This window comes from Somniosus microcephalus, chromosome 10 (assembly GCF_052327205.1).
Source record: "Somniosus microcephalus isolate GS21.2 chromosome 10, FLI_Smic_1.0, whole genome shotgun sequence".
In the NCBI taxonomy this organism is placed as follows: Eukaryota; Metazoa; Chordata; class Chondrichthyes; order Squaliformes; family Somniosidae; genus Somniosus; species Somniosus microcephalus.
This window is the reverse complement of record NC_140996.1, coordinates 175,399,704-175,422,451: the sequence shown is the minus strand read 5'-3', so window position 1 is coordinate 175,422,451 and position 22,748 is coordinate 175,399,704. Positions and strand designations below refer to the sequence as shown.

The 22,748-nt window shown below is 42.1% G+C and overlaps 1 protein-coding gene across 2 annotated transcripts in view; it reads left to right on the top strand.

Moving 5' to 3' along the window:
• Positions 1–17,440, top strand: part of sacs (sacsin molecular chaperone) — a 159,717-nt gene extending 142,277 nt beyond the window's left edge. For both annotated transcript variants that reach the window (XM_085999194.1, XM_085999195.1), the window contains exon 10: positions 1,789–17,440. In XM_085999194.1, coding sequence (XP_085855320.1) covers positions 1,789–13,367 — 11,579 coding nt within the window. In that variant the 3' untranslated portion in view covers positions 13,368–17,440. The remainder of the gene's footprint in view (positions 1–1,788) is intronic.
• Positions 17,441–22,748: the final 5,308 nt, after the last annotated feature.

Genomic DNA, 22,748 nt, shown 5'->3' with positions numbered 1-22,748 from the left:
ATATTTATGAACACAGTATGTATACTGTTATAAATTCAGTATTTTAAATGCAACTCAACGTTAAAAGTGACATATTTTGAGAATTTTTTGTGACTTGAAGGTGAAACAATGAAGCTTACCAGAGTCCAATGCCAGCTACATTTTTAATGAGGAGCTGATGAGAGATTTGACTCTTTGAAATGTTAATAATTATGTGTGTAATACAGCTGGCCCCTTACAGGTATACAAACATATTCAAACTTATAAAAGACAAGGAAATTTAATTGACACTATATAAAGCATTGGTAAGACCTCATTTGGACGGTCGTGCCTAGGATGGTTCAATGTACTTAAGAAAAGAAATAAAGACATTGGGAAAGGTTCAGAGAAAGGCAACGATTTAGTATAGAGCCTTAGATCAGCTCTTCATTAAGAGAAGCTAATTGAGTTAAATTTATTCTCATGGAGCTCAGGTGGTGGGAATTGTCCAAGTTTCTAAAATCATGAAGGGAATCGGCAGAGTAGTTCTGCTGAAGGATTCTGACTGTTCAATAAGAACTACTATTAATCACCAACCCTTGTTTTCCACTAGCAACTTTGCTTGCATCTCTATGATATCTTTATATCAAACCTGTTCCTCTTTGATCAACTTTGATTCAGGACGTTATTCATTTAATTTTTGAGTAGGTTGATTGGCTCCATATTCACAGCTCGGTGTGTATATATATCTATAACGCATCTATAATTAATAACTCACAAACTATATAAATGTATCAGAAGTATATTAGTGTATATATATGGAAGCACGCAGCGATGGGAAGAGGTGAGTTGAGTCTACCAGTGTTTAGCAAAATACTTTGATATATTTAAAGGAGCATTTCAAGTGGCCATTGCAGAGTTTGAGTCTTTCTCCAGTGTAACACAGCCTGAGATTGTATGTTATTAACATGAATATTGCATTTCTCTCTTTCCTTTACCCAAAGAGTGGTGAGAATGTGGAACTCGCTACCACAGGGAGTGATTGAAGCAAATAGTGTAGATGCATTTAAGGGGCGGCTAGACAAGCATATGAGGGAGACGGGAATAGAGGGTTATGCCGATAGATTTAGATGAGGAAAGACGGGAGGAGGCTCGAGTGGAGCATAAACGGCGGCATGGACTGGTTGGACTGAATGGTCTGTTGCTGTGCCGTATATCCTATGTAATTCATTAACAAATAAATTGCTTGTTGGATTTCCACTGAACTATTAAATTCCGTTTTGAGATTTGTTACAGGTGATCTGCAATCTCATACAAATAGCTGCAGTTTATGAAGAAGCCTTTTTAAAATGTTGCCTGGAGGAAATTTAGGAATAGAAATGGAATAATTTTATGATTTACAGCATCTTAGAACATGTTTGTACCTTATCAAGTCCACAGAGATATGAAACCTTCCAAAGAATGAATGAGTAAAGCATTGAGGAGAAGGAAGGAAAGAGCTTGCACAAATCTTTTGGAAAAAATATAGATATGTTAATCGGCTTAATAGTGCCCCTATTTCTGTGCATCATTTTCTCCATGTTTGAGATTTTATTTTGTAAATGCATTTTACAGGTTGTTCCATAATTTAAAATATAATGATATCTATGTATTGTTTAATGTATCTGTGGCACCTTTTCTACCCCATTTAATGCGGTAAAACTGGAATGTATTGTTGCACTTATAAAGCCAGCAGCAATTTCTAGGATTTTATGTTTAACTTAACTGCTTTGTCAGTTAATAGTGAATTGCACTTTTAACTCTTTTGTTTTTACTGCTATTAACATACAGGTCGACTCTGTACACAACTGCAGTTGATGACCTCTGACCGTTCTGCACGTCTTATTAAAGAACTGGCGAACACTTGCTGGCCTGGTAGAGAGATGATGGTGCAGTGGTCACCAAGGAGCCGAGAGAGGAAGCACCCACCTATGTCATGGCTGACTACTGTATGGAGATATCTGTATCATAACTTCCCTGAAGACCTGACTCTGTTTGAGGAATTGCCACTGATCCCTAAGATGCCTTTAGACGAAACCCAAACCACAGTCAAGCTTTTACGTATCCGAACTCCATCTCCCATAATCATGGAATCTGAAAATGAAACCCAACTTCCCGCGTTTTTACCAGACACCATTGAGAAACTCGGCGGAGTTGTCATTAAAGAACTGGACCCATGTTTGCAGCACCCTCTTATGAAAAAATACATCCATTCTCCTCTGCCTAGCACCGTGTTGCAGATCCTAGATAAGGCAACACCACAAAAGATTTCCAGTCAGGTTATGTTACTACCTCCAACACACAAGGTTGCATTGAGATGTTTCTTAGCTAGTTTGCCAGAAGTAAATGAGCGAGACAAGAAAATTCTTCAGGAATTGATGATCTTTAACAAAGTTGAACCATCTTCTGAGAAAAGTAGCCGAAGTTTTATAGCATTAAGAGGAAGTAAAGTCTTGCATCACACTGCAAAACTTCCACCAGACATACGGATGTCCATTCCTGTAATAAATTGCAGTGATGAAGCTTCTATTCGGTTAGTTACCTTACTGAAAATTGAACAATTAAAAAGTGCAGACTGCCTAAAGATTATACTACAAGACATTGAAAAAGGCTTTTATTCTAATAAGGACGTCACAGATATTGTGATTTGGATTCTCATCAATTTAGCTTTCCTCAAAGATGAAAATGCTTTGTTTGTAGAATGGCTGAAGTCCTTGAAATTTATTTCTACTTCTCAGGGACGATTAATGTCAGCCAACGAATTGTTTGATCCTGAAATAGAAACATTACAGCACTTGTTCTATGCTGATGAAAAAGCATTATTTCCACCAGATAGTTTCACCTCAACTCCAGATGTCTTACATGCTCTGAGACAAATAGGCTTAAAGAATGAAGATCGGTTAACTGAAAAAGAAGTCATACAAGTGGCCAAAAGAATTGAAGTGCTGCAGAGCAGTAGCAAAGTCCAGCAAGATCTGGTCATCAGAAAAGCTAAAACTTTACTTGCGATTCTTCACAGACAAAACAGTTTATTACTTTCAACTGAAGCAAAGACAATAATGCAAAAGTTAAAGTGGGTTCCTGTTTGCAAGAAACGTCCTCTGAATTACCCTCAGTCCCTTGCTTGGAAAGGAGACATATTAAATTTTCACAAGGCATGTGAAATGCGAGATTTATCTGATGCTGTATTGGTGGGCTCTGCAGTGCCTCTTGTGGAGAACATCTCTTCTGAAGTTAGAAAATTGTTAGGTTTTTCTGCAGAGCCCAGTTTGAATAGGGTTTTAGGGCACTTGAAGAATGTTGTTGATTGGCATACTTCCAAGGATTTCAATAATGATGAATGGTACCAGTTTCAACATTTCTTGCTTGATATTTATGACTACATGCAGGGACATCTGGAGAAAGATAAAGAAGGCTTCAGATCACTGACGTTTCCCTGGGTGTGGACAGGTAAGGTCTTTTCTGTTCCCGGACATGTAGCTATAAAACCAGTCCAAGATCTTGATCTAGAGCCATACCTACATATCCTTCCGAAAACCATGGCAAAATATCACAAGCTGTTTACGTTCTTTGGAGCACTAGAAGAAGTAAATACTGAGCACATCTTCAGTATTATCAAGAGTATCAAACAAAAAAGTGATGATGAAATCAGTGAACAGGAAAGTAAACAACACCTACTTCTGGTGCTGAACATCTTAAGATGGCTATATGGCAATCAGATCACAGTTAATCTTGATACTCCAATACCTATTCATAATAGCAAAGACCACAGATTGGTAATGGAACCCATTCAGAATTGTAGCTACTGTGACATCAAAATAGATGATCTCAATGACTTGCTTGATGATTCCTTAGAACCCATCTACTTGGTACATGAGGACATCCCTATGAAAATGGCTCAAGCACTACAAGTGCCATGCCTTAGTACCAGGCTCATTAACCCAGAGAACCTGGGCTTTGAGCAATCTGGACAAAGAGAGCCACTCACAGTACGAATCAGAAACATTCTTGAAGAATACCCATCAGTTGCAGACATCTTTAAGGAGCTGCTCCAAAATGCAGATGATGCTGAGGGAACCGAATGTAGCTTCCTGATTGACATGCGAAGAAATGCAGATATCCGAGAAAACCTCCTCGATCCTGGTATGGCAGTGTGCCATGGGCCTGCACTATGGTCATTCAACAACTCTGATTTCACAGATGCTGACTTTGTAAACATAACCAGACTAGGTGGATCATTGAAGAGGAGTGAGGTTGACAAAGTTGGGAAATTTGGACTTGGTTTCAACTCTGTTTACCACATCACAGACATCCCTATAATTTTGAGCCGTGAATTTATGATAATGTTTGATCCAAATATTAATCATTTGGGAAAGCATATTCGTGACAAAACAAATCCTGGGATAAAGATCAATTGGAACAAACACCAGAAGAGGTTAAGAAAGTTCCCCAATCAGTTCAGGCCATTTGTGAATGTTTTCGGTTGTGACTTACCACTGGTCACTGAAAAGCCCTTTTGCTATTTGGGAACACTTTTCAGACTTCCTTTCAGAATGGAGGAGGAGGCATCAGTCAGTGAAATTAGTAGTGTTTCCTACAATACAGCAGATATCTATTCTCTTGTGGATGAGTTTAGCCTGTGTGGCCACAGGCTCATTCTCTTCTCTCAGAATGTGAGCACCATGTTCTTAAAATACCTAAAATCAGATGAACCTGATCCTAGCTTGGCACAAACCATCATTGCCATCAAGAAAATTGTCTGTTCGTCAAAAGCTGTGACAACACCAATGAACATCTTAAAGGAGGCCGCAAAACTGATGAAAATACTTGCTAGTGCGAGACAGCTTCCTTCTGAAGCACCTAGATGTGCCTGCATAGTGCAAATTGTGGTAGATGAATTTCTTCAGGTATTCAGAAGGATTGTGGATCTTCAGTCACCGCTATTCAGAGGTCCAGAAGATGAAACTACACCTTTCTTTGAGGTTTCAGCCAAGTTGGCACAGAGCAGAAAGGTAAATGAAGAGGTACCACAAAAAGTGACCGAATCCACTACTTGGCTTATATGTTCATGCATGGATACTGAAGAAGCACTGATATTTTCACTGCAAGAAAGTGGGAGAAGATTAGGACTAGTCCCTTGTGGTGCTGTCAGTGTTTTGCTATCTGAAACGGAAGGCAACAAATGGAGCATTAAGACAAATGGTAGTGCTTATGGAGAAGTGTTCTGTTACTTGCCTTTGAGAATCAAAACTGGATTACCAGTGCATATCAATGGCTGCTTTGCAGTTTCCTCCAATCGAAAAGAAATCTGGAAAACAGACACAAAGGGGAGGTGGAACACCATATTTATGAGACATGTGATAGTTCAGGCATATTTAGAAACACTCGCTGTGCTACGAGACATGGCTGTTAATGCAGAACTTGTTGATTACAACTATTACACCCTGTGGCCTGATATTACTTTGGTTCATGATGACTTTGCTATGGTGTGGCAAGGCCTTTATGAGGATATTGCCAAAGGAAGAGGAAACAAGCTGACAGAGGTGTTCTCAGATGGAACTTCCTGGGTTTCAATCAATAACATAAGATTTTTGGATGATGCTTTGCTTCATAGACCAGTGGTTGGGCCTGTGGCTTTCAAGATTCTCTTGCAGTTTCTCAAGAAGGCTGAGCCTCAACCATTGTGTGCTGTGGAGCTTCCATCTTGGGTTAGAGCTGGTTTTGAAGAGGCAGGATGTAAGAATATATTACTGGAAAACACATTTTCTGAGAAGAAGTTTTTTACAGAGGCATTTTTTCCGTACATTGAAGAGATTGAGGCAGAACTACGAGATCCATTGATGCTTTATGTTCTTGATGAAAAGGTATTGGAGCTTTCAGGGCTTCTACGTGTTACCCATTGCGTGCCATCCTCAGGAGAGCACCAACAGTTATCTGTTCCTTCAAGGCTTATCCATCCAGAAGGTCGAGTTGCTAAGCTATATGAGATAAGTGATGGGCGATTCCCTTATGGAACTACACAAGACTACCTGAACCCAGTCCGTTTAGTAAAGCTTGTGCAACTTGGCATGATTAAGGACGACATTTCATGGGAGGATTTACTAGAACGTGCAGAGTCTGTGGCAGTGCTGAATAAAAGTGATCATGCAGCAGCTTGCCTCCGCAGCAGCATCATACTGAGTTTAATTGATGAGAAACTAAAGTTTCGGGATCACAGAGCCAAAGACTTTGCTGAGAAATTTCAGTCTATACCTTTCCTTCCTTTTCTCAAAAAGCCTCCTGGTTTCTCATTGCATTGGAAAGGAAATGATTTTCAGCCTGAAACCATGTTTCCAGCGAAGGAGGTTTATGCACTTGAGAACCAGGATGTAGTTTGTCTCCTGCATCCTATTTTAAATGAAAATCCTCCCAGTAAAGGATGCGGTGCCCTATCTTCAGCTGTTAAAGATATGTTTGGGTTGCTAAAGAAGCCACCCATTCTTGTAGTGTTAAATCAGTTGAAGAAAGTAGCTACCTCCTTTGATGGTATTACTCTGTGCCAAGAGAGCATCACAAATGCTTGTTACAAATATCTTCATGAGGCTATGCTGAAGAATGAAGCTGCAAAGTTACAGATCAATGAGGAACTTCAGAATTTTAATTTTGTTCTGGTTGAAAACACCTATGTTGAGTCAGCGAAGGTTGCGTTCCACCTGAATTTTGATGCAACCCCTTACCTGTACCAGCTTCCAAATAAGTACAGAAACAATTTCCGTGAATTCTTTGAAAAGCTGGGAGTGCAATCCTCATTCACAGTTGAAGACTTTGCATCCGTCCTTCAAGTTCTAAAAACTGAATGTGACCGGGATCCTCTAAATGAGAGTAATTTTCAGCTTTGCCGAAGAATCGTCAGTGAAGGCGTCTGGGGTCTCATTAGGGAGAAAAATCGAGACTACTGCAAGAGAAAATATGGAACCCTTCTATTACCAGATAGTGAGAGGTTCCTTGTTCCAGCTAAATCTCTGTGTTACAATGATTGTCCTTGGATAAGAGTGAGCGATAAGACTGTGAAATACTGCCATCCTGATATACCAAGAGAGGTAGCTGTTAAACTTGGAGCGCTGCCAAAACGTCACAAAGCTCTGGAGCGCTATGCATCCAATATTTGTTTTAACACCCTTGGCAGTGAGTTTGGACAGAAAGAGAAGCTAACCAGCAGGATTAAGAGCATTCTCAATGCTTATCCTTCTGAGAAAGAAATGCTGAAGGAGCTACTTCAAAATGCAGATGATGCAAAAGCCACAGAAATCTACTTTATCTTTGACCCTAGAGAGCATCCAGGAGATCGAATCTTTGATGAAAAGTGGGCACCCCTTCAAGGTCCTGCAATTTGTGTGTACAACAACCAACCATTCACAGAAGATGATATTAGAGGAATTCAGAACCTTGGAAGAGGAACAAAGGAAGGGAATCCGGGTAAGACTGGGCAATATGGAATAGGATTCAATTCTGTGTATCATATAACAGACTGCCCTGCATTTATTTCTGACAATGATGTACTCTGCATATTTGATCCCCATGCAAGGTATGCTCCAGGATCTACCAATGTCAGCCCTGGGCGCATGTTTAGAGATTTAGATTCAGACTTCAGAACTCAATTTACAGATGTACTGAACCCATTTCTAGGCAACCTTTTCAAACTTGAAAATGCTACTATGTTTAGGTTTCCAGTAAGAAATGCTGAGATGTCCAAAATATCTGAAATCTGTCAAGTTCCCGTGTCAGATCAGATGGTCCAGAATCTTTTGGACAAACTGCGTAGTGACGGAGCTGAACTTCTAATGTTTTTAAATCACATGGAGAAGATTTCCATTTGTGATATTGAAAAGACAACTGGGAATCTGAATGTTCTATATTCTGTGAAAGCAAAAATTACGGATGGTGACAGGTTGAAACGGAAGCAGTTCCACGCATCTGTACTTGATAGTGTAAATAAAAGGAAGCAACTTAGCCAGATACCAGTTCAACAGATTACTTACGCTATGGACATTGAAGATTCTGAAGGCAACCTTACAACCTGGTTAGTCTGTAACAGATCAGGTTTCTCAGATATTGAGAAAGTTTCAAAGACTGTTATATCAGCTCATAAAAATGAAGACATAACACTTTTCCCTCGAGGAGGAGTTGCTGCCTGCATCAGCCATAACTACAAAAAGCCTCATAGAGCTTTCTGCTTTCTGCCATTGTCATTGGAAACAGGATTACCTGTCCATGTAAATGGACACTTTGCTTTGGATTCAGCCAGGAGAAATTTGTGGCGGGATGACAATGGTGTTGGAGTGCGTAGTGATTGGAACAATAACCTCATGACTACGTTGATTGCTCCAGCCTATGTGGAGCTGCTGGTACAGATACGGAAGCGCTACTTTCTAGGTTCTGACCCAACAATAACAGTCTTGCAAAATACACCCAATCATGTTTTGAAGGATTCAGTGAAAAAATTTATGACCTTCTTCGCTGCTAACAAACTTGACATACAGCCAGATTGGTACTGCCTTGTGAGATCTGTCTATTGCTGCCTTCATGATGATCTCAAGCGTCTTCTACCAATAGTCCGGATACCAAATGCAGACAGTGGAGAACTACAGCCTACAATTTTTATTAGCTGGGTGAATACATCTACAGCTAACAGAAACAGATCATTCTTTGAAAATTTGCTCCAAGATGAACTGCAGCATATGAAAAGTACAGAATACAATATTGCAGTACGGAAAACCATTGCCGAAAATGTTTACAGGCTCAAAAATCTGCTACTTGACATAGGATTTAACTTAGTTTACAGCTCCGATGAAACTTCCAACATTTACCACTGTTTTCAGGAATCAGGAATTCCAGTGCACTATGTAACACCTGCTGATGTCCGAGAGTTCTTGAACTCGTTTACATCTCCTGATTCAAGCTGCCACCTTGGAAAGTTGCCATGTCGATTACACCAGAGTACCCTAAAGCTATTTCACAACTTGAAACTTCTGGTTGACTACTGCTTCAAAGATTCAGAAGAGAATGAAATTCGAGTGGAAGGGCTCCCTCTTCTCATTACTCTAGATAATGTTCTGCAAGTTTTTGATGAAAAACGCCCAAAGTTTCTGACGACCTACCATGAGTTGATTCCACCCCGTAAAGAACTATTCATGAACACACTTTATTTGAAGTACAATAACATCCTGCTCAATTGTGGTGTTGCAAAGGTTTTTGATATAAGCAGTTTTGCTGAGCTGCTGCCTTTTGTGCTGCCTAGAGATTACAGAACAAGATCTGTTGTGAAATGGAAAGACAATTTTGGAAGTGAATCCTGGTTGAAAAACTGCTGGCATTTCATTAGTGATGCAATTTCTGTTAAGGAAGGCGAGGCAGAGATTACACCAACATTTGAAACTACCACTGAGGTGTTAAAAGACTGGGCTTTGCTGCCTGGTACAAAATTCACCATTTCCAGCAACAGGATGCTAGTACCAGAGAGTGATGTTCTAGTACCTCTCAGTTTGATGTATGTCTCTATCTACCCAAATGGCCAAAATGACAAAGTTGTCAATACACTGATGAAAGCAGGCTGTATTCAACTAGCATTGAGTAAAATTTGCTCTAAAGAGAACATTTTAGTCTCGCAGCTGGCTTTGCACTTGGCAAATATTGAGAGTCCTGGTAGCATTCTGAAGGCTCTCGATTACATGATCCGAACATCAACACTAAGGACAAACTACCTATCTGACAATGACTTTGAATCACTTCTGATATACTTCAGTAGCAACTTGAATCAACTGACGGGCCAAGATGACAGTAAGATTCTGAAGTCTCTGCCTTGCTATAAGGCGATTAATGGTAACTACATCAGTATTTTGAAATATGGGTCATGCTTTGTTCTAACAAAGAGCATTCCTCTAGCTGAAATAGACAGATGGGCACTGTCCACTTCCTTTGCATTTCTTGCAGACAATCCCCATCTGAAGGACTTGTATGCTTTCCTTGATTGTATTCCTGTAGATGATCTTGAGGTATATTTGAAGCACTTGCTGCCAAAGTTCGATAACCTGTCCAGTGCAGCAAAGATTGAACACCTGGTACATCTGAAGAAGAAACTTTCCAACCTGGACGAAGGTACAGTAATCAGACAGCAACTGTTTGAAAAACTTGAAGGTCTTGCAATTATTCCAGACTCGTTCAACCGCCTAAAGCCGGCAAAGAATTTTTACGACAGAACAGAGAATGTTTTTGAAGTTATGCTGCCAGAAAATGCTTTCATTTCTCAAGAGTTTTTTCGGAAACTGGAACATGTTGAAAAACCTAAGAACCGTGCTGCATTCCTTACATCGTGGATAACATTCTTTCGAAACATAGGATTGAAGTACACCGTCTCCCAGCAACAGTTGTTACAGTTTGCTAAGGAGGCTGGAGCTCGAGCGCAAGCAGAGAATTGGTCCAAAGAAACAATGCAGAGCAAGGTTGATGTCCTGTTAAATCATATATTTCAAGAGAGGACAGACCTGTTTTCTGGAAACTTTCTTAAGGACCTTTCAGTGATTCCATTCATCTATCCAGAACGTGCTCCAGCAGAACTCTTGAAGCTTCATCCTCAATTTCAAGAACTAAATGGGATTCTCCCTCTAATACGTTTCAGTGGGGCTCAGGTCAATCCCAAATTCAAGCAGGCTGATGTTCTGCAATTATTGTGGACATCATGTCCAATTCTCCCAGAAAAGGCAACACCTTCAAGTATTAAGGAGCAAGAAGACAGCAAACTTGGAAACCAGGAACAAGTAGAGGAAGTTCTGGCAATGCTAAATGTCAGTCTGGACCCTCCACCAGACAAAGTCATTAGTAACTGCAAAAACATCTGCAACATTGCATCTCCAGAAGATGATATGATAAAAACAAGAGTCAAAGTCTTAAGGAGTACTTATGAATTTCTGAATGCAGAAAAAATAGACTTCCGTTTCCATCTCCGAGGTGTTGCATTTGTTATGGTTGAAGATGGCTGGAAACTACTTAAGCCTGAAGAGGTTGTAATAAATCTTGAGAATGAGTCTGATTTTAAACCGTACCTGTACAAATTGCCTCTAGAACTTGGCACCTTCCACCAATTGTTTAAACTTTTGGGTACAGAAGATATTGTTTCAACAAAACAGTATGTTGAGGTACTAGGACGTATATTTAAAATATCTGAAGGGAAACAGCTGGAGCCAAATGAAATGCGAACTGTCAAAAGGGCCGTTTCTGGACTATTTAAGAGCCTTCAGAATGAGCCGCTAAAGGTCAGAATTGATCTTGACAATGTTCGAGAATTAGGCCTTTACCTTCCAAGCCATGATGGGAGATTAACAAAGTCAAATATACTGGTTTTTGATGATGCACCACATTATAAGAGCCGAATGCAAGGTAATGTGGGTGTTCTAATGCTTGTGGATCTCAGCCAGTGTTACCTGGGTAAAGACCATGCTTTTCATACAAAGCTGATCATGCTACTTCCTTCAAAATTGAGACCAAGGCTACTTAGCGGAATCTTGGAAGAGATCCTGGATGAAGAAACACCAAAAATGTGTCAGTTTGGAGCACTATGTTCACTACAGGGTCGTCTTCAGTTGCTGCTCTCTTCTGAACAGTTCACCACAGGCCTCATTCGGATTATGAAGCATGAAAATGACAATGCCTATCTGGCGAATGAAGAAAAAGCCAATCGACTCTGCAAGGTCTTGCGTGAGGGTTTGAAAGTTTCTTGTTTTGAGAAACTGCAGACAAGCCTTCGAGTAAAAGGATGTAGCCCAATCCCTCACAGTAAGAGTGAAACATTAGCATTCCTGAAGAGATATGGAAATGCAGTGATACATCTGTACATCCAGCATGCAGAGAGCAAGGATATTAATTTTCTTTTAGCCCTAGCGATGACCCTTAAAACTGCTACTGACAACTTGATTTTAGATACCTCCTACCTGATAGCCATGCTTGGCTGCAATGATATCTATAGGATCAATGAAAAATTGGACAATTTAGGAGTTAAGTATGATTCTTCTACTGAGCCTTCAAAACTTGAACTGCCTCTGCCAGGTACACCTATACCAGCCGAAATCCATTACTTGCTCCTTATGGATCCTATGAATGTATTCTACCCAGGAGAATATGTTGGGTATCTTGTCGATGCTGAAGGTGGTGATATATATGGATCATACCAGCCAACTTATACTTATGCCATTATTGTACAAGAAGTAGAAAGGGAAGGAGCTGAGCATTCTAGCTTTCTGGGAAAGTATTTCCAAATTGATATTGGCTACAGTGAATATAAAATTGTAAGTTCCCTTGATCTGTACAAATTTTCGAGACCTGATGAAAGTTCCCAAGGAAGAGATAGTACTCCCACCACTCCTACAAGTCCCACAGAATGCCTTTCGCCAGGTCCCAGGACATTTCCTCCCCATTTTCCTGGAAGGGAAAGCCACAGAGCGTCAACTTCAAAGCACCAGTCTCCAAAGAAGATTAAGCTGCATGCTTTGCCTGAAATTCTTCGAGAGGTCACAGCAGTGTTAGAGCAGGCATGGAGGCTTCCTGAGCCTGAAAGGAAGAAGATTATACGACGGTTATACCTCAAGTGGCATCCCGATAAAAATGCAGAGAATCTGGAGATAGCAACAGAAGTCTTCAAGCATCTGCAAAATGAAATCAACAGGCTAGAAAAACAAGGTATAGGAGGTTCTGATTTTAGCACAGACAGAGCATCGAGAAGAACCTATTCCTCTTCATCTGCTCGGTTCCAATCAGAAAAATTTTCATTTCAGAGATTTTATACTTCATGGAACCAAGAAGCAACAAGCCATAAATCCGACAGACAGCATTTTAAAGGGAGGTTTGCTTCAGCTTCAGGATCATCACACTCTTCACGATTCTTTGTACCTCCAACCTTCAAAACTGTGGGCAATCCTATAGAGGCACGAAGATGGCTCAGACAAGCTCGGGCAAACTTCTCTGCAGCTAGGAACGACCTGCATAAAAATGCCAATGAGTGGGTGTGTTTCAAGTGCTACTTAGCAGCAAAGCTCGCTTTGATAGCAGCTGAATATGCAGTTAAAGGAAAGTCTGACAAAGATGTCAAACCGACTGCACTTGCACAGAAAGTGGAGGAATACAGCCAAAGTCTGGTAGGACTTGCAACTGATGTAAATACTCTGGAAGCATATGGTGTAGATGGATTGAGGACCCGGTATCCAGATCTCCTCCCTTTTCCCCTGATTCCAAATGATAAATTCACGACTGAAGTTGCAATGAGAGTGATGGAATGCACTGCTCGGATCATCATAAAACTTGAAAACTTCATTCAGCAAAAACTACAAGATCGTACTCAGTGAAATTAGCAAATACATGAACACTAATCAGGAAAATAGTTAATTGTAATCACACTTCTATCTGCTCCCAACAATTAATGCAAACAAAAGCATTTTGTTACCTGGGATAAAAGATCGAGAAGAACATTTTTTCCTTCTTTAACCGTAGCACTTACGAATGTTCATTTAGCCTAGTTAAATTATTTTTGTTTAATAAAATAAAAGTGACAACATTTGAAAGCAAAACTCAGACACAGATCTCCAGCCAGAAATATGTAATTCCCAGTAATATAAATGGGCATCTTAAGATTGATTATGTAGTATGAGTAAAGCAATACGCTGCATTTCCTCTACAGCACAGCACTCATTGCAGTGATTCTGAGCCTAATGTGTTTTTGAAATGGAGAAAATATGTTGGCCTAGAAATTCAGTATAGCCACTTTTGGGGCGGTAAAGTCAGGCGGCCGCTAAAGTTTGCGCCCAGCGCAAAGTCGAGCCCCCTTCGCCGATATTCAGTTGCATCGCCCTAAGAGGTTGCTGCTGCGCTAAAACAGGCGATGCACGACTATCATTAGGCGCTAAGCCGGCAGCCCGGGGCGCTAACACCGGAAGTTGGGCGCAGGGCAGGTGCGGCGAGCTGCTGATTGCCGGCAGACACTCTGGCTCCGGGGAGCTCTTAAAGGGGGAGGGTGGATTTGTTTTTTTGAAAGGCCGAGACTAGTGTATTTGTGTTTTTGGGGAGGGCTTCTCTCCATCCGTTTGGTATGTGGTACCGGTCTTCTTCTTCTTCTTCTTCTTCTCCTCCTCCTCCTCCTCCCAAAGAAGGAGTGTTGCAAAACGGCTGCCTTTTCTACTGCAGGAGTGCCCTTTAATTTGCGCTCCCCGCGGCCCGCATCGGCTGAGCACCGTTCGACTCAACAGTCGCTAGGGCTGCCAGGCGCACAATGGGGCAGCGCGAGTGAAGTTCCGGTTCTGGGCGCACAAAGGGCGTTGCACGACGAAATGACGTCGTGATCTGCGCGCACAGATGAGCGCGCGCAATGACTTTGCGCCGGCGCTAAATGTCTACTGAAGTTGGGGCGAGGCGCAGATCGCGCTGCGCCCGGGCGCTAAGCGCCTAGCGCTCGAGATCTACTCCTCCTAAGGCGCTAACAGCTGGCGCAGCCAACTGAATTTCTAGGCCGTTTTCTTTTACATATGCACCAAACAATACTAGTTAGTTAGTTTGCTTTCTGCAAGCTGTACATATGGAACTGCTGTAAGAAAAGAAATTGCAAAAGATTGCTTTTATCATGCAAAGTATCTTGAAAAAATTAGATTATCTGATAAGTCACCTAGATACAGAACTGTCCTCTGTATGGCTTTGATGCAGGAGATTGTTTTCTACCATCGGTTGAATGCTCCACATATTATATAAATATAATTTCATTAAGGTCAAAATGTTCAATTATAAGCCATACATAAAGAAGATCCTAAATAAATTAAGTCTGATTCAGCAAGAGAAAATAGTTTTTTGGTACAGAGCTATATCATGTTCAGCCCAATTTAGGTAAATGATCAGAGTGCTGCCATTACCATCTGCTCAGACTAATGATAACATTACTTCAGTGACTTAACCCCCAAATAGTTTCTCTGACTATTGCATTTTTCCTGTGCACTATGGCATTTGAGTAAAACCCTTTTTGGAAACCTGCACATACATACAATTTGATTTGCGGGTATACTTTTTCAAGTACAGTAATTGTTATTTGTCTTGAGAGAGGTTCTTCATAAAAGTCAACATTTCCACTTTAAATTTCGTTTTTAACAAAATAAATATATGTCCCAATGCAATTGGCAAAGCATGATTGAAATAAGCCTTTCCATGCATTGTATGATTGTAACAGTGGTGAAACCTTGTGATGTTTGATGTACCTTCATCAGCTGGAGCACTGCGGTCCAGGGTAAAGCTGAAACATGTATTGCTGCTGGAATTGAGCTACTGTTCCTGATATAAATACGGGCGAGCTTACCTTCCATAGTTTTAATGCCTTAAATACATGTAACAGGTTATAGTTACTTGCACTAGATTAATCCAAGAGGTTGCTTAACCATGCTCCTTTGGGGGGAAGGGAGAGGGTTAAGATTAAATTTTCTGTAATGCTTGCAGCTGAACTCCCAATGGCTGTTATTATGCAAACAGGTTTTTGCCAAATATATACAATACAAGTCTTGACACTACACACACTACACATTCTGTAAGTATTCACAAATACGAGCTCGGTCCAAACATTGGACTATATAACAATATGTTTCACACCATAGTTTTACAGAATTAATGAAATGCTAGCAAACTATTACAGGTTTAAAACCAGAAAGTTCAATTAAACTGTGTAATGAAAACAAAAATTCATTTTATACGTGCATCATTGTGCAATATTTTTGTTGTTCAAAGTATTTGAGTACTTCCTGACCTTAATAGTCCAAAAACACTTTATTCACTAAATCAACAATGAGGCCTAATGGACAGATATATATTTGACTACTTTGCATGACATTTTCATAGTCAGTTTCTGCCATTCATTATGCAGATGAGGTGTGTTTTAATGTATTTTCAGTTCTAATTTTATATTACTGTATTTTATGAGCGAACAAATGGTAGAGGTGCTGGTCTGCAGAACACTTTTATATTTTTAATGTGTTACGTGTATTTTGTTTACTACTTTCTCATATTTCTAGGATTTATTAAAGAGATGGGTTAACTTGGTTGTCATTGTGTTCATACTGAATGTGATAACAGGATCTGCTTTTTATTTTTTTAGTTTTATATATGAATTAGCAATTTTATTTGGCATCCTAGTTCATTGACTTGAAATACATTTCAGTACTGGAAATGTTTAGAACTATTTATGGGGGTGATTTTAGCCCTACTTGCTCAGCAGAGATCTGGCGGGCGGGCAGTTAAAATCGCCCTTGGCTCTTACCGGTCTGAAAGCCACCACGATTGCAACATCTGCAATTTTAACCTGCTCTCCTGAGCAGGCAGCAAGGACATGTGCCCGGAGCCAACAGGGTCCTTCTTTACATATGCATGCTGCAGCCCGATGACATCATTGAGACCCGACTGTAATTTTAACTCAGGCCTGAGCGGGGAATCCACCTCAAGTTAAAATCAGTGCCAATATTATGTTGTTTGTGTTCTTTTTTTCGACTTTGACTATTGTTCCAGCATTCAAAAAAAACAGATGATTAGCATTTTATTCTGTTGAAAACAATAGCTTCTTCTATACACCATGCTGAACACATTTTCCAGCATTACAATATTGGACACAGGGACAGGCATAGGCCATTTAAGTTAATTCTCACTCACTACCTTGTGGGGTCCCATGCATAGTGTTTCATGCATATGTGTCAGCTGTCAGCTTTTACCGATCTAGTCCTATTGTTACATTCCCTCCGAGGAAAAAAATTCTGTTTTTTAGTAACATTTTTTTCCTTAAACAAAGAGAAACTGAGGCAGAGTTAGCCATCATCTCTTACTAAGCACAATGTTCTATAAAAGTGACACTTCACTGGTTTCTAAGAACACTTATACTATCTGTGCGAGTTTTCTACACGTAGCGATGTTTGAAACAGACGGGTGTTTTATGTACACTAATTATTTGTTGTACTTTGCTCACTTTTATTCTCTGGGGTTAGGATTTTAGAGTGTCACTGTCACAACTGTGTTAGTGCATGTGTCTGACTTTAAGCAGAAGTATGCACTCAGTACTCGGGATATTGAAACACAGACAGGACTGTGTAGCAAGTTAACCGCCATATATTGTTTGACATTCAACAGCAACTTTAGTACCATTTAGGTACATTGTACTGTACCATGCTCACATGTAGCACATACTGTCTGAGTTGATTTTGCTGTTGTGTATATTTGACAGAACTGTTACTGCAAGACTATGGTGTGATGTTTACTAGCAGCTGATAGATTGTGCACAGGCTGCTGTGATAAGAAATGCATTTTTGAAGAATGGTTATAGTATTGCTTCTGAATTTGGAGCCGTGTAGCTCTGTCAGCTGATGTACCATGTACCACAACTACAATAAAGCAACTTCAGAACACAGTCGTCTCCATCATTGTAACTCCTACGATAATAAAGCCGAGATAATGTATGCTGCTTGTAACTGCATGATAGTTATGCTGCAAATCAGCCTCTCACTTATACCCCATCACAGATAACAAGGACTGGATTTACAAAGTGCCCTGCTTTAATGCTTCTTTCCCAGTGGTGAATAGTGATAAGCGCCTATCTTCACTCACCCCATGCTCAATACATTCATAATGTGCTGTCCATTCAGCTATATCTAAGCTGTGTTTGTATTGGAAATACTTTCCACTACATGGAGGGGGGAGGGATAGACTTACAGAATTGTAGAATCATAGAAGCCCGTTGAGCCTGTGCCGACTCTCTGCAAGAGCACTTCAGCTAGTCTCATTCCCCTGCCCTCTCCCCGTAGCCCTGCAAAATTTTTTCCTTCAGGCACTTATCCAATTCCCTTTTGAAAGCCACGATTGAATCTGCCTCCACCACCCTCTCAGGCAGTGCATTCCAGACCCTAACCACACGCTGTGTAAAAAGTTTTTCCTCCTGTCACCTTTGATTCTTCTGCCAATCACCTTAAATCTGTGTCCTCTGGTTCTCAACCCTTCAGCCAATGGGAACAGTTTCTCTCTATCTACTTTGTCTAGAACCCTCATGATTTTGAACACTTCTATCAAATCTCCTGTCCACCTTCTCTGCTCTAAGGAGAACAACCTCAGCTTCTCTAGTCTATCCACATAACTGAAGTCCCTCATCCCTGGAACCATTCTTGTAATTCTTTTCTGCACCCTCTCTAAGGCCTTCACATCCTTCCTAAAGTGCGGTGTCCAGAATTGGACACAATACTCCAGTTGAGGTCGGACCAGTGTTTTATAAAGGTTCATCATAACTTCCTTGCTTTTGTACGCTACGCCTCTATTTATGAAGCCCAGAATCTCATAAGCTTTTTTAACTGCTTTCTCAACCTGCCCTGCTTCAATGATTTGTACACATATACCCCCAGGTCTCTCTGTTCCTGCAACCCCTTTAGAATTGTACCCGTTAGTTTATATTGCCTCTCCTTGTTCTTCCTACCAAAATGTATCACTTCGCACTTTTCTGCGTTAAATTTCATCTGCCACGTGTCCGCCCATTCCACCAGCCTGTCTATGACCTCTTAAAGTCTATCACTATCCTTCTCACTGTTAACTATACTTCAAAGATTTGTGTCATCTGCACATTTTGAAATTGTGCCTTGTACACCCAAGTCCAAGTCATAAATATATATCAAAACAAGCAGTGGCGCTAGAACTGACCCCTGGGGAACACCATTGTATACCTTCCTCCAGTCTGGAAAAACAACCATTCACCATGACCCTCTGTTTCCTGTCACTTAGCCAATTTTGTATCCATGCAGCCACTGTCCATTTTATTCCATGGGCTTCAACTTTGCTGGCAAGCCTATTATGTGGCACTTTATCAAATGCCTTACTCCTATAACAATGTGGTACTATGCTTTTAATAAGTTTCTAATTTGTCAGATTAACATTCATAAAATCATAGAATAACGTACAGAAGGAGGCCATTCGACCCATCGAGTCTGCACCGGCTCTTTCGTAGAGCAATCCTGTTAGTCCCACTCCCGGCTCTTTACCCATATCCCTGCAATTTTTTCTCTTTCAAGTATTTATCCAATTCCCTTTTGAAGGCTACAATTGAATCTATTTACACAACCCTATCAGACAGTGCATTCCAAATCATAACCACTCGTGTAAAAAAAGCTTTTCCTCATGTCGCCTCTGGTTCTTTTGCCAATCACATTAAATCTGTGTCCTCTGATTATCGAGCCTTCAGCCATTGGAAACAGTTTTACTTTATTTACTCTATCTAAAACCTTCATGATTTTAAACACCTCAATCAAATTTCCTCTTAGTCTTCTCTGCTCCAAGGAGAACAACCCCAGCTTCTCTAGTCTATCCACGTAAACTGTAATCCCTCATCTCTGGAACCATTCTAGTAAATCTCTTTTGTACTCTTCCAAAGCCTTCAAATCCTTCCTAAAGTGTGGTGCCCAGAATTGGACACAATACTCCAGTTGGGGCAGAACTAGTGTTTTATTTATGCTTAGCATAACCTCCTGGATTTTGTACTCTGTGGGCTGGATTTTAACTCAGGTGCGGGCTGGTGTCGTGTTATCCGAATTTCACGTTTCCCACACGAATCTAAATGGATGTGGGAGATTGATGCAATTTTAACTTAATTGGCCAATTGATTTCCAACGTGTGGGAAGCCTTTGCAAATGGGTTTTTCATGACTGAAAGTCCCCTCCGATGACGTCATCATTGCTGCTGCATTTAAGGTCCACAGCAAGCCTTGCTTATTCTGCAGACTGCCAAGCTTCTTGACTGTGCAGTGTGAGGGAGCTGCAGCAAAAATGACAAGCGGGAGGGCCAGATCAGCTCCTCGCTTTGACGAGGTGGCACTGCAGGCATTAGTGGATGGGGCTAGGGCCAACAGGAAGGTGTTCTTCCCTTCATCAGGGAGGAAGATGCCTCCCACTCAGACCAAGGCAGTGTGGATGCAGGTGGCTGAGGAGGTCAACTCCTTGGGAGTCACCCGCAGAACGTGGACACAGTGCAGGAAAAGATTTCATGACCTTCAGTGCATTGGAAAAGTGAGCATGAATTTCCCATCACCCTCAACCTGATCCCCATTGCCTTTCCTCACCAGCACTCAGCTTTAGCAATCTCTTCCTCCACATCCCACTTGACACTGACATCCATGCACCCTTACCCATTCCCTCTCTATGCTCACATTCACATAACTATTCAACCATGCAGCCCTCACACTCCCTATCACTCTGATGCTTTGAACACAACTGACAACACACAGGGAGGGCCCTTGGTCTTGCAACCTCACTCCATCTTTGTCTCTTAAGTATCTATGCTATGCAATCTCTACACTCACTCCTTCATTCTCACTCACCCTCCACTTGTCTCCCTCATTGCAAGAAAAGGGAGCTCACAACAAAAGAGAGCGAGCCAGGACAGGAGGAGGGACAGCCTCAATAGCCCACCTGACCCCCTGGGAGGAGGCCGTCCTGGAAATCATGGGCATTGAAGATGATTCGCGCGTGGGGGACGGACAGACGGGTGCAACACAGCAAGCTGGTGACAGAAAAGTTTCCCATCTCTTTGACATTGCATGAGTCGCTGATAATGATTGTGAAGCTGTAACAGATGCACTTATGAGCATCTGCAAAAAGCTATGTGCATGTAGCCTTTGCATCACATCTCTGACTCTTTCCTTTACTCCCCCACAGGACCATCACAAGCATCCGTCCCCCCTAGCCAGGAAAAAGAGGCTGAGTAGCCAGACTCCTCAGAGGAAGCTGCGACCTCTGAGGGTGCAGCTTCACCAGAATTCAGCGCACCCAGCACCAGCACAGACAGTCACACCTCGGTGGGATTTTCGGGACATAGAGTAGTGTTGTCACCTGGTGTATCACAGCTCACAAGTGAGCATCAGCAGATTGTAGAGACAGGCACAGCAGTGGAGAGTCCTAGTCGGAGGGTGCAGGACTCTGCCAGCTCGGCTCAGCAGCATGTCGACCCTCTGCCTCTGGGTCCATCCATAAGATCAGATGTGATGGAACTCCAGGCACAGATGCAGGAATCTCTGGCAGGTTTTGTCTCTAGGGTCGCTGTGAGTGTGGAGTGAATGGAGGAGTCCATAGCGAACATGAGCAGAGCCTTTGTGGAGTCATTGGCGCATGAACGCATCACCACGGAAAGGATGGCTACCTCCGTGGAAACGATTGCTACCTCCGTGGTAAGGCTGGCTACCGTAGAGGAGAGGATGGATACGGTAGAGGAGAGGAGGGCTATGGCCATGGAGGAGCTTAGTTGCCAGGGTATGGAAAATGCGGCCATTGTTCGGAATAGAATGACATCTCTTGAGGAGCGATGGGCATCTATTGAACAGAGAAACCAGACCTTCATGGAAGTCCTCCTGAGTAGGACTGCCATTGCAGATACGGGTCCCCATGGACCCCCTGATGTGCAGCAAGGTGCTCTCCAGCTACTTGCAGGCGCTGAGGGGGACCTGACCCATGAGAGGGAGGTTGGTGGCATACCTCAAGGAAGTGGGGGCTCCGCTCCAAGTGTTCACACTTTCATGCCACTGCAGAGCCCTCGGTCAGAGCCCCACCAGAGTCCACACCCAATTGAGATAGACAACTCAACCCCTGCACAGCCGCAGGAGCAGCAGACTGTTGACGAGCCCTCACAGGCTCACAACCCCAGAGGACGCCCGCCAAAGGTGTCGAGACAGGAGCAGCAGGAAAGTGAGCAAGGGGCCTCCACATCTGCTGAAGCCACAGGGGAAGCACTACGTAGGAGCACGCGTAAGAGGAAGATAAAGCACAAGTAGTCACAAGGGTAGTCACTTGGGTGGAATTTTGTGTTTGGTGTAAAAATGCCATCACGTCGTAATTGTACATAAAAATTCTGATGGCAAATGTTGCAGTTGTGGCATCTGTCATTTTGCTATTGGGACTTCCACGTTGAGGCCTTAGGAATACTTGCAACCGTCAGTATGGTGGTCAGAGTGCTAGGAATCCTCTGGTTCTTGGCCATTGTCAATGCTCTGGTAAGAAGCTGCGAGGAAAAATTGTTTCATTGACTAGGCTAAGCAAATCTGGCCAGAATGAGTGCATTCCTTGCATCCCGGGCAGCAATGTTCTCACGTAATGCTGCCGCTGGTTGATGGGCCTCTGCAGGATGTTCGTTTTCGCCCTCCTCCTCCTCATCTGAGGAGGATATGTGAGGAGCCAATTGGTCCTCAGGAATCTGCAAGCCACGACGCTGTGCCATGTTGTGAACTGCACAGCAAACCAGAACGATTCTGGAGACCCTGGCTGCTGAGTACTGCAGGGCTCCATCGGATCTATCCAGGCATCTGAAGCGCATCTTCAGCAAACCAATGGTTTGCTCGATTATGGCTCTGGTGGACATGTGGCTGGAGTTGTAGCTCTCCTCAGCTTCATTGGATGGTCTCCTCAGTGGCGTCATTAGCCACGCCCTCAGGGGATAGCCCTTGTCTCCAAGTAGCCATCCGTTAAATTGGTCTGGCAGACTCAATAGCGGAGGCACACTAGACTGGCGCAGTATGAAGGAGTCATGGCAACTGCCAGGGTACATGGTACAAACATGCAAAATTTCCTTCTTGTGGTCACACACCAGCTGAACGTTAAGGGAGTGGAAGCCCTTGCGGTTGACAAAAACACCTGGATTGTGATGGGGTGCCCTAAGGGCCACATGTGTGCAGTCAACGAGGCCCTGCATCCTTG